General features: G+C 35.8%; 1 protein-coding gene across 2 annotated transcripts in view; it reads left to right on the forward strand.

Annotated features, from left to right (window-relative positions):
* Positions 1-12,496, forward strand: part of zak (sterile alpha motif and leucine zipper containing kinase AZK) — a 33,194-nt gene that overhangs the window by 14,577 nt on the left and 6,121 nt on the right. For both annotated transcript variants that reach the window (XM_043248533.1, XM_043248532.1), the window contains exons 11-16: positions 864-999; positions 7,204-7,248; positions 7,338-7,365; positions 8,070-8,203; positions 9,487-9,549; positions 9,665-9,763. In XM_043248533.1, coding sequence (XP_043104468.1) covers positions 864-999; positions 7,204-7,248; positions 7,338-7,365; positions 8,070-8,203; positions 9,487-9,549; positions 9,665-9,763 — 505 coding nt within the window. The remainder of the gene's footprint in view (positions 1-863; positions 1,000-7,203; positions 7,249-7,337; positions 7,366-8,069; positions 8,204-9,486; positions 9,550-9,664; positions 9,764-12,496) is intronic.

Below are 12,496 nucleotides of genomic sequence, written 5' to 3' on the forward strand. Positions count from 1 at the left end.
TAAACAGAGAAACACACAGACGCACAGAAACACTGAAAGACGAGATGTGGTGGGTTAGAAAGGGGAACTGAGGACATGTGAATGTGAAAATGTCAACAGCACTTGTAGAAAAGAAACGGAGAAGGAAATAAGTTTGGAGTTGGAGTGGAGGGGCGGGGCTAAACAAGAGGGGCGGTCCCAACTGAGGAGTTCCAGCTTATGTTTTTTTACAAGTAGTCTATAGAGACAGCCCTCTGCTGGTGAAATATTATACTACAATTGAACAATGACTCAATTACTTTTCCCCAGTTGTTGTAACTCAGATAAGTCATGTTAAAATGTAATTTATTGACAATGAACTAATAAGTATTTTTCAGGTATATTAAAACTGTCAATGTGGCAAGTCATTTGAAAAATCGAAAGCAATAAATAATTAATAAATAAAATTACCTCCATTTTAGTACTGCCAAATTCATTAAACTCAATTAATCATTACATAATTCTGTGTATATTTTAAAGTGTTCTGTGTATATTTATATGGATAAAGATACATGCACATGGATGTACCTGTATATATTTACAAAAAAAAATGTGTACATGTGTATATATATATATATATATATATATATATATATATATATATATATATATACAAATACATATAAATATACTCAGAAAACACACATATTAAGTACAAACTATTATTTTGGATGTAATTAATCGATTCGACAGCACTAAATTATTTACATCTCCATATAAATGTATGCCACCCGTGTAAAAAAACATTTAGGTATGCTCTCATTGGCAAACAAACTAATCACTTATTGATATGTGTATGAATAGTGGTATGATGTTGATGAATATGATGGGTTTTGTGTGAGCAGGTGTGAGATCGAGGCGACTCTAGAACGTCTGAAACGGCTGGAGAGAGATCTGAGCACCAAAGAACAAGAGCTGAAAGAAAGAGAGAGGCGGTTAAAGGTGTGGGAGAGAAAGCTGATCGAGCAGTCCAACACACCGGTGAGTCTCTGTCTCTTACTGCAGGTCACGCTGTTTACTCCACACTCATTAACAGACCATAAAAGGAGATGCTTTGAGGAATACTTTACAAAGAACTTGACAGAAAATATGACATAATTATGCATAATTTACTGCCGTTATGTAATGTGTGCAAAAGTAACAGCACAGTAAAATAAACTGTTACCCAAAAAACTTAAATGTTTAATTGCGCCTTAATGGTGATAAAAGGAAAATTATGGTACAACTTTATTTTAAGGTGTCCTTTTGCATATTAAATGTGCTTGCTGTTATAATAACATTAAATTATGTATGCAACTAACCCTGAACCAAACCATAACCCTAACCATATAGTAAGTACATGTAGTTCATTAATATTACACTTAAATGTGTAATCACTCTGGAACAATAGCTCCTTGAAATTGATTATTTTAAAACTTGATAATAAATAAAAAATAGCTAAACAAATCAGATTCATACTTTATATCCTTTATTTATTGTGTATATATTTATATATATATATATATATATATATATTTATGCTAAATAATATACTTAAATGTCATTTCTATTAAAACCTGTATGTTATGTATTTAAATATATTTATAATTATTCAATTATACTGATGAAGTCGCAATTTAGAACCTCAAATACAAATTAAAATTAAAATAACAGTGCAGTTAAAGTTATAATCACATGCTTTTCTAAAGCATGACAGTGAGTTCATAAAGTAAGTGTACCTCTTTACAGTAAAACATGACAAAATATTATTGAAACATGATTTAAAATGTACTTTAAAACTTATTTAGCATTATTACAAAGTCAATTCGAAAGTGTGTTGAAAACATGAAAGCTAACACTTAAGTGTGTTTTTTATTTCATGTTGATTATGTGCGAGCGCAGTTTTTGTCTAAATTAGATTAGATTTTAGATTAGTAAACATTCAGAAAAATTAAGCACATTTCATTTTCACATGAAAGAAGATGTTATTGAGAACTATTGAGGTCCAACCCTAACGCGCTTTAAAACAAACCACTCACGTATGTGACCTTCAGCTCAGCCGAGCATCATGGGAGGTCCTTTAATATCTACCCTTAGATATAAAAAGAAGTTTACTCTAGTGTGCTGTTAGTATACTTCTTTTAAACTTAGAATAGGAAAGCATAAAATGGCAGACTAAATCAAATATAGCGCTAATTATTTCAGATTAAAGGGTTAAACATATTTAACACCAGGGGCGGGGCTAGGGTTGGCCACCCCACTCCCAACTGCTGCTTCTGTCAGCTTTTCTCTTGATAAGAAGTGCATTTATTCAGTCGCTGATCGTCTTCACGACCACATCAGGCGGGAGACGCTTTAGACGCGCTCCGCTTCACTTCAGGGACGGGTGCAAGACAAACGAGAGCGCGCTCTTCAGTTTCACGCACAAAGATACCAGCCTATCCTTTCATTTCAAAGCACAAAATAAACGACATGCATGCAGCGCCGTGGTCAGTTAAGTCATGAAGCTAACAAATAGACATTTAATGCTGTGCATTGACATGTGATATGTTTTCTGTAAGAGCATATAAGCCCAGCTCCGTCTCACTCATCTAACACAACCAGTTTAACTTGATATCAGCCTCAAGTGGGTCAGAAAGGTAAAAAAAAAAGAGTTTAAAGAAGATTTGTGTCAGATTAATTCATCAAGGACAAAGAAAAAAAGGGAGGAAATAACTTTTATAGCTTTAAGGATTTATCTATATTTAATTTAGAATGAGTCTGATAACTTTAGTTTCAGTTTCTGTATATTTCTGCTCAAGTGAACAAGTAAATATGATTATAGCGGGTTTATTTGTGAAGAGTGTTTTAAATTAGAAGTTCTTTTTGAAGTCTAAATGTTAAAATTGAAAGCTCTCAATTATACTCTAATGTTGAATGGCTATAGTCAATGGTTAAATATTTGGAGGGGGGGCGATTTTAGAGAGAAATCAGTATTGTTTCATGTGAAGATTGTTTTAAGTTCATTTCGACTAAAAGGGATATAACTATCCATTTGAGAGCTTTTATTTACAGAAATGTACAAACACGTGCACAGTCATACAAACATAAAAATATATGGTCTTTGTGTTGTTTGTACATTAATTTAAAGATTGAATCTGAAATTATTGCAATATAAAAGTATATTTAAGAACTGTTAGTTGGGATTAAGATTAATTTCAGAAAAATATGCAATTCGTAATTTTACTAAATATATTTGAGCTGTACTTGTGCTCAGAGAATGTTTTACTGTTATATATATCTTCTGTACAGACTTTCCACTGAAGAAGAAGCCAAAACAATAGGTGCCTCCACAGCTATTATCATTATCATTAGACATAAAACACGTTATGGGATAAAATGCTGACCCATGAAGAGTTAATAATGACTGTCAAGCTTCGGGCTGTTGATCGACTCCATCTGCTTTTGATTATCATTCTCAATCCAATTCAGTCTAGTCTTTTTTTCAGCTTTTTGTTCAAAATGTTGTTTATTTCGTCATTTTTTATTCACGAAGCTTACCCACATTCAGATGTTAAAACAAACTAATGCATGAAGGTAGAATAAAATGTTTTTATTTACCCTGTTCATTCTTTTGATATTTTGTGCATTTAGATACTGATATAACAAAATATATACCAAATATTATATAAATAGGGACATAGTAGCATACTCATATGATTTAAGTTCACTTAAAGAAAACCTACTAGTGTACTTGCAGTAGAAAACTACTAAACTAGTAGTTTAGGGAGACTATACTTCAAAGTGTACTAAAATACTATTAAGTATTTAATTAGTAAACTCTAAGTACACCTTTAAGTTCACTTTTAGTGTAGTCACAGTGAAAACTAAAAACAGACACAAGCTAAAAAACTAGTTCAAAGCGCTCAAACTTACTATTTTTATGCTTAAAGTATACTTTTATAAACTAGAAAGTGGGCCAATTTAGTCCCAATGAGTGTTGAAATAGTACATTAACAAGTATACCACTAGTACACTGATTTTTGTATGCTCACTTAAAAGTACACTTGAACTTTACTCAATGAAGTAAACTTGAAGGATTCTTCTTTTTGCTTTCATACCCCTTCAGTCATATTGCATTGAAGAAACACATGTCAGATTCTTGCTGCTCAGGTGCTGTACTGTTAGAGCTGTATGTATAACACAGAAACACGATTACTAGTTTTGTGAGTATTTAGAGGCCGCCCTACGCTCATCGCTTGCTTCCAGTCTTGTTTATGTTACTGATTTCCTTCACTTCCTTTTTTCTTTTTCCGTGTTTGTCCTTTTTGAGGTTTTGTTTTTCATACTCTCTGTCTGTTTCCATCTGTCCTCGTCCTCTCAGTTCTTTCTCCCTCTGGCGGCAGCGTTGCTTTCTGACTCGAGTGCCGAGGAGGACTTGAGTTCAGACGGAGAGCTGCAGGCCATCATGAGGGACTTTGATCAGATGTTTCCTCTGGAGTTCCCTTCAGCTCCTCTGGACCCACAGGCCAATCTCAACTTCTCAGAGACCTGCTCGCTTAGACAGGGACGCAACATCACCGTGCCTTTGATCTTAGCTGCGTTTGACTCATCTGATGACAGCGATTAGGACCCCAAGATAGTGCATTGGGGTGTCTGTTAATATTGCCTAGCCCATGCACATTTACATTAAGGGAGACACTTATAGTGTGGGGAAATATTCTTACCTTTTCCATCAGGAGAACAAAGTAACACTTATTTTAATGTGACGTAATATAACAAAAATATGTGTGGAGAATTCTTCTCATGTTGCTTTTTTTTTCCCGTTTGCGCTCCGTGGTAATGATATGAAACAAGACGATCACATCTCTTTCCAGGATTGTTGCGACATGGACAATAGTAAAAAAGGAACATATTTAAAATACATTTATTTCATACAAAGTATAGTTCAGATCTAATAACATATTTATTGACATATCGCTCAAGACTTACTGATATAAAAATGAGCAAATTTTATTTGGAGTACTGCTTACAACGCACCTTTTTATTAATATTAGACCTAAATTTAGTATGCAGGGTATTTTTATAAGTACATAATATACATATGTATTATCGTAAATTTAGCATGAAAAAATGTATTTTTAGTATATATATATTTTGTCTTTTAATTTTAGTTCCCTATTAGCAATGTTTTCTGGAACAGAGTTTAATACTATATATATATATATATATATATATATATATATATATATATATATATATATATATATATATATATATATATCATATGCCAAAATTAAGGAATCTTTTGAACATTTTTGACTTGCATTACTTCATACAGACATATAGTACCAGTGTTACTTGACACATCTGTAATCGCTGTAAATGCTACTGAACATTTGTGCTTATTAAAACTAATTTGTTTATGCTTTTGCAGTTTTACATTTCCTTTTACTGTCGGAAGGTTTAAGGATGAGTAGATAAATGTGACCTGATAGTGCCCAGTTTTTGAAAACGCTTGCTGCTTTGTTCATTGATCAAAATCTTGCTGATCATTTAGAGTTAATGAAGGTCCATTTTAAAGTTATTCCTTAATTTGTGCATAGTGTCATGAAGCGTAGATAAAGGGCTGGATAATGTGGTTCAAAAGAATTTCTGAAATGATTTGAAAATGTCTGCAATTTCTTAATCATAAGTGAACTAATCAAAACACAAACTGAAATAAATAGAATTACAAATGCTTATAAGCAGCACATTTAGGACAGTTGCTCACTCGTTATCCATTTCCACAAATTTACTCCATCGTTTAGTTTTTTTACATTGAAAGACATAGTTTACGTTTGTCTACAAAATTAATTAGAGTCAGATTTCAGTCCGAACACGTAATCATATCAAAATAAACTGGTTGTACTCAAGCTTGTTTTTAAAGTAACTGCACTCATTTAATTTCAGTGCTGTTCTGTTGGGAACCGTATTTGTTTGCTGGATGAAATATGCAGTGTTTTTTTTTTTTTTTTGAATAGTTTTTTAGTGTTAGTAAGTGGTCTGTCGTGTGCTGTGGAGGTTAGAGCAGTCACTTTCCTTGATTCCCTGTAAAGGCTGTATTAGGTGAGGCCGCTCGACGCCCACCAGGTCCTTATGGATGTTATTTATGGCAAATGAAGTGGATGTATAGCCACATGCTGAGGAGAGCGAGAGAGAACAGCATGTCAGCGTGCCGAGGACAGCGCACACTTACGAACAACTGACATTTCACTGACATTAAGATTGGCCAATTTGAGCAGTGTGAAGACTGTGAGGAACTCGCACACCATCAAGAAAGAGAGCGAGAGAATGAAAAACATGAGCAGGAAAGAGTATTTCAATATTTCTTCCAGCAGAACTGAAATGCATTGCATCTGTTCATCTAATCAGGCTTTCTTCTGCACTTGTTCGCTCCATATATCACTCGGTGGTACTTGCTTTTGACGAAGAACAAAGTGAGAAGAAAGTATTTCCAAAAACTGCACTTAGTACAATATTAATTAATTAAAAGGCCCCCTTCGTGACTGTTTCTAAACACTTTTAATAAGCTTTGATATTACATTTGATGTATTTGAAATGCTAAAACACAGCTTCGTCACTGTGATGTATTATTGCAAAAATATTTCAACAGAAATAACTATATTTAATTGATCGTAAATGCAGGATTTTACCATATTTCAGTGACAACAGAATTATTAAATGATGTGTAAAGATGTAGTGGGTCGAAATCACTCCGTACTATATTTAATATAAATTTAAATGTTAATACATATTCATTTAATTGCAATTATCAATGTTCACATTACTTTACATTCATTTTGCACATAAGTATATCAAATAAGTACAGTGTTTAAATATTACTGTTTGTAAAAATATGTTAATGTGTAGGGATTCCCCTCACTCTTTATTGTTAAACGGTGTGTCAGATATTATGTTTTTATGTTTTAACACATGCTTTTTTATTGGTGTTATTGGGAATAGATAAGTAATATAATGCACTATAACTGTTAGGAAATCACACAATGCATTATAAGTTACATAAAATGTATAATTAATGCATTAAACTGCTTTTATAATGCATTTCTTACAATAAGTTGAGTGTGGGTGTCTAGTCATGATACTGATAAATCTTTACTGATATTAATGCTGTTGATGGCTGTGTGTACATGTGAGTCTTTCTGTTCTTCTGTCTGTGTTTAACAGCTTCTCCCAAACCTGGCCATCCACTCCTGGACAGAGGAACATGTGGTGGGTGAAATATTTCTCGACAGAGATGATCTGATCAGACTTCACCTTTCAATTTTTTCGATTTTTTTAAACATATTTTGTCTTTACAGCATTTCTGGATAGAGCAGATTTTCCAAGGTAAGACGCTTCATCAAACTAACAAAAAAAATCCCTGACACTTAAGATAAACCTCTTTCATGCTATTTATATCTCTGAGAATAAAGATATATTTTTCTTATGTTATTGTAACTGTGAGATTCTTTTTATTTCACAAGGGCAACGTTAAATTGATCACAAGTGGCAGTGATGACTTTCACAGTGTTACAAAATATTTCTATTAAAAATAAATGTTCTTTTTTTTACTTTGTACTTATCAAAGAATCCTGCATATATTAATCCGCCAAACCTGTTTTCAACATAATTAGTATGTTTCTTAAACAGCAAATGAACATATCAGAATGATTTCTGAAGGATCATGCAACGACGAATCATTCTGAAAATCTAGCTCCTTTGCAGGAATCATTTGTATTTTAAAATAATTTTAAATAGCAAACAGTTATTTAAAATAGTAATCATATTTCACAGTATTACTGTTTTTAATGTATTCCTGATAAATGCAGTACTATTAATAAAAAATCATTTTGACACTAAACATTCAAACAGTGTATATATAACGGTGTATATTCAAGCACAAGGTTTGTTTGATGGTTAGCTGTTTGATATAAGGTTAGAGGATAAAAAAAATATCATTAGGTCCGTATAAAAACGACAGATACTGAAGCAGTTAAGTGAAAGAGCCCCTGCTACGAGAGCATCATGAGCTTGCGTGTGTGTGTGTGTAGGTGATGGAGAGCTGCAGCAGTACGCCGATATCTTCAAGCAGAATCACATCACAGGACAGAGACTGCTGCTGCTGTCCGAGATGGACATGAGAGATCTGGGTGTGACGTCTAAAGGACACATCATTCACCTCAAGGTAGTTTCCTGACTGTTTCCTGAGGACACTGCCAGTGCAAGTGCACTAAACAGCTCACACTGAAGAGTTATATTTAAAATTGTTACATGTTACTTTTGTTATTTATTGTGAGATTGAAGACTATTTGGAGCGCTATGCAGTGGTGGCCACTTGACAGGTTCCTTGCCTCCAAAACATGATTTAATTTGTTCATGAAACACGTTGACGAATGTACGATAGATGTCCTGTATGCCTGATGGGGTCAAGGTCCAGACTCTGAGGGGCCGGTCCATCATTTTCAATGTTCCAGCAGATTCCTTTCATCGCAGGTAGATCTGGAAATAGTTTGTTTTATGGATGCAAAAACAACATAAACCACTTAAATGTGCCACCACCGTATTGTCACCATAAACTAAAGTTCTTGAAAAGTTCTCTGAAGTTAATAGGAAAGAATCTTAGCAGGTTTCTACATGCCGGTAGATTTTACAAGTGCCAGAAATGTGTGTTGTGAATGTCACGTGCTTCTCAGATTCAAAGTGCATGGTTAAATCTATCAGGGAAACGAGAAAGGTCACCTCTCCAGCCAATCCACAGGACAGCAAAACCACAAATGAGATCTCCTTATTACCTCAGTTACTTCTGCTAGACAGCAATGAGATTGAATGGAGAGAACACGGAGACGTTTGAGGTCTCCTTCAAAGAAACCCAGACCTAGACGTGTATATATATATATATATATATATATATATATATATATATCCTCTAGTTTCTCAACAAAGCTCAAACTGTGCTCAGAAAGCTCAAGATCTCAATATGAGCTCACGTGAAGATGCCATGTTCAGTTTGGAGCTTGATAATGTGTTTCAAGTATCGACTAACCTGCGTCTTGGAAATCTTTTTCTGCCAAGGAAATAAAGACGGCGTTTGTATTTAAATGAAACTCCATTATGTCATATTGCTAAGCTTTGAAAGAGCAACCTCTGAGAAATAATTTGTCTTTCTCTGGGATACGCTGGAAACTGACATCACACGTCTGTTCGTGTAAGGCATTCATCTGCGTGCTCCATAGAGAGCCTGATTTGTTGAATGAATTACTCTAGATGTATATGACATATGCCAGAGCACGAATTATATGTTCATAAGTGATACACAATGGTATTAATTGTTGTTTTGCTGCTTAAAGTCCATTAACAGGTAATAATTATGTTACATTCACACACAGCTGGTCATTGGCTGATTGTCAGTGCGCTGCATAAATCCCTCTCGTGATGTTTTAAACATTATGTCAAATCTTTCTTTTTCAGACCGAAATTGAGAAACTTACCCACGACTACCTGAACCTGTTCCACTTTCCGCCGTTGATCAAGGCATGTGGTTTAATTGTTTTCTAGATCTTCTTTTACATCAGAGTTGACATGAATTTGCATCTGAATAATCCTCATCCGTCACAACTAATGTATTTACCCGTGCAACCTCTCTCAGGACGGTTCGGCCACTGAAGAAGCAGAAGAAGAGTGGAGGAAGACTGTGAATCTGGAGTTGGTGTTTGGATATCACTGGAAAGCAGGCACAGGCCAATCGGTAAATCACGCCACTGCACATCATTGTATTATATAACGAACATAACGAATCTATGTGGTCTTTGGTTCAATTGGTGCTGACAAGATGCCAGGATGCTTTTGAATGGTTGCCATGGTTTTGTGGGTGGTTACCGATGACGTAATGCTTAGTTTTGGTCATATATATTAATTTCTTAAAAGTAAATTACATTTTATTGTGATATTTTCGGAGCATAAAGTCAAACATGTGATAAAACGATAGGAGCTTATTAAGAAAACCTCTAAGTGCTAAGGCATAAAAAATCTATATGCAAAATAAGTAATGCTTTATATTTTAACTTATACTCATGAAAACGTATTCACTTATTAATATTTTACAAATATTTGTAAAAATGCCAAAAGTCGAATCATACTGTAGTCATGCGGTTGAACTTACATGCAGAGGTATGCTGGAAAAAAATATATGCAGACCATGATGGCTGTATGTCAAGATCAGCAAGTCTCTTAAAACACTGAACGACATTTTATTACATGTCAACATCAGTTCAGGCTGAAAAACGTCATGCGGTGCGACTCCCCAAAAACTTTAGTTTCTGAATTTAAAAATAATTTGACATTTGATGTAAAATAAACGAATAACCTAAAATATATATCTTAATAACTTTTTGGAAATTAACGATTGAGATGTGGACAATCGTGCGCATTCAAGAAAATTGATGTTTACGCCACATTTTAAATTTGAAATAGCACAAAGATGATTACATTTCCGACATATAAAAGATTTCCCTTGTCATTGAATCATGTCCGATCACTTAAAAAAAAGTAAATGCGTTTTGTGGTTCTCTTTAATGTACGTAAACCCTAAGTTTTCTTTGTAATTTGCCAGCATCATTTTCACATCACGGCCCGTTTATCATCTGCAGCATTAACGGGCGGCTTTTGTTGGAGACGTGATAACTGAGATGTTTTGTCACAATTGCAGTGCTCCTTGATTTGAAGTTGTCTTCCTCAAGTAAAAGATGCCTGTTATCGACCTCCTCCGTGGACTGACCACCGTCTCGCCAAACGCATTTTCGGTTCCCAAGCCTCTTGTTTTTGTTCCTCTTTTTGAAAAGATAAATAATTTTTCATCCAAGACGATGCGTAGCATCCACCCCCTCTTGCCGGCGAGCCTTTGTTTGGGCCCCTGACACAGGAGAGCGACTGCGTCTTCACTTGCCGTTTGAATTTAATCAAAAATTTAGCCAGAAGTCATTTTCTTTTTAAAAGGCAAATGTTATTTAATCTTTCAGCTGTTCATTGTCCCATCATAAATAGTCCCCTTTCAACGCGTGCGGCGGGGCTGAAGCGGGGCCGCTAATTGCCTCCTATTTCTCCTGACATGTGGTGGTTTGGTTGGGAGGAAGCTCAGCGGGAAGAAGGAAACAGGAGTCTGAGAAAATGAGAGCTAATTATTTTCCCCTGCCTGGTGTCAGCCTCCGTGTCAGCCTTGTTTTTACAAACTGCAAGGTTTTTTGCACTAAATAAAACAAACCCGCTCTGCTCGAGGTTTTTTTTTTTTTCCGCCGTTTTCGCTCTCTCTCTCTGCTCTCTCTCTCTCTCTCTCTCTCTCTCTCTCTCTTTCTCTTTCCTGGCGGTGTCGTGGTACCAGCTGCACTTCTCAAAGCCTAAATGAGACCCTGCGATTGTGCTTTGCCCATCTGACAGCACAGAGTGTTTCTGTTAATGAGGATATCAGGGCTTAGTCGCCGGAAAGGTGCTGAATTATGTATGAGGTGTCATTAGACGCTTACCACGCTGGCCGTCATTACCGCACATTGTTTCTGCCGCTGCTATTAGGCAGGGCTAACGTTTGGCAAACGCTTGGTCAGTGCTTGGCCGACGTGTTACTGGACACCTTTAAGCCCCATCCAAAACAAACAGGCGCACGTTTGCCATTTCTCTCGCGCGCGGGGGAAGAGGGCTCATTCTCTGTCGAGATGTTGTGTAAGTGTGAACAGCCACGTGCTTTAAGCGGTAAACTTTGACCTCGGTGCCGGGCTGGCAGATTGGACGGATCATTACCGCTCTGCCCAGCGTGCTCGGCTCTGCCGTTTCTAGCATGGCCTCTCGGTAAGGGGCCTCATCTCCATTGCTAATGTGAATGAGAATGGATTTTAAGGTCTCACGCTCTTGTTATGCCTGAGAAACGAACACAGTCGCTTCTCTGCACTCTGATCTCTCAGCTTCAGTCTTTACATCATTCTGTCTCAGAAACGTGCGTGTGTGTGTGCTCGCGTGAATGAGCACCGGTTGACATTCAAACATTCATTCTCACGCTTGGCTTCATCTGGGATGTGGTTGGGTTTACGCGCCACACCTCAATGCCGCGCGGCTTTACAAATGAGCAAACTTCAACATTTTCTGTAAAAGTCGAAAAGCTAGTGTTAAATGTGTCAATTTTTAAAGTGCTTCTATTATGGGTTTTTGAAAATGAGCTTTTATGCAGTGTGTAACTCAGCTTTAAGTGAATGAAAACATGCTGCAGCATTTTTAATCTGAACGGGCACAGTGTATAAAGTCACTGTCTCTCAAAAAGAGTCGACTCTGGATCAATGAAACGAGTCATTTTTAAAACAAGCCGTTTCGTATTGGCATATTACCACTTGTTGCTCTGAATGAAAATATAAATACTTTGAAACTAGGTGCCACTTTTGGAGTGATAAAAGCTTACAAACATTGCTGTAAATGAATCCAACCAATCACCGGAGGGGTT

Source organism: Puntigrus tetrazona, chromosome 9, assembly GCF_018831695.1.
Source record: "Puntigrus tetrazona isolate hp1 chromosome 9, ASM1883169v1, whole genome shotgun sequence".
Lineage (NCBI taxonomy): Eukaryota > Metazoa > Chordata > Actinopteri > Cypriniformes > Cyprinidae > Puntigrus > Puntigrus tetrazona.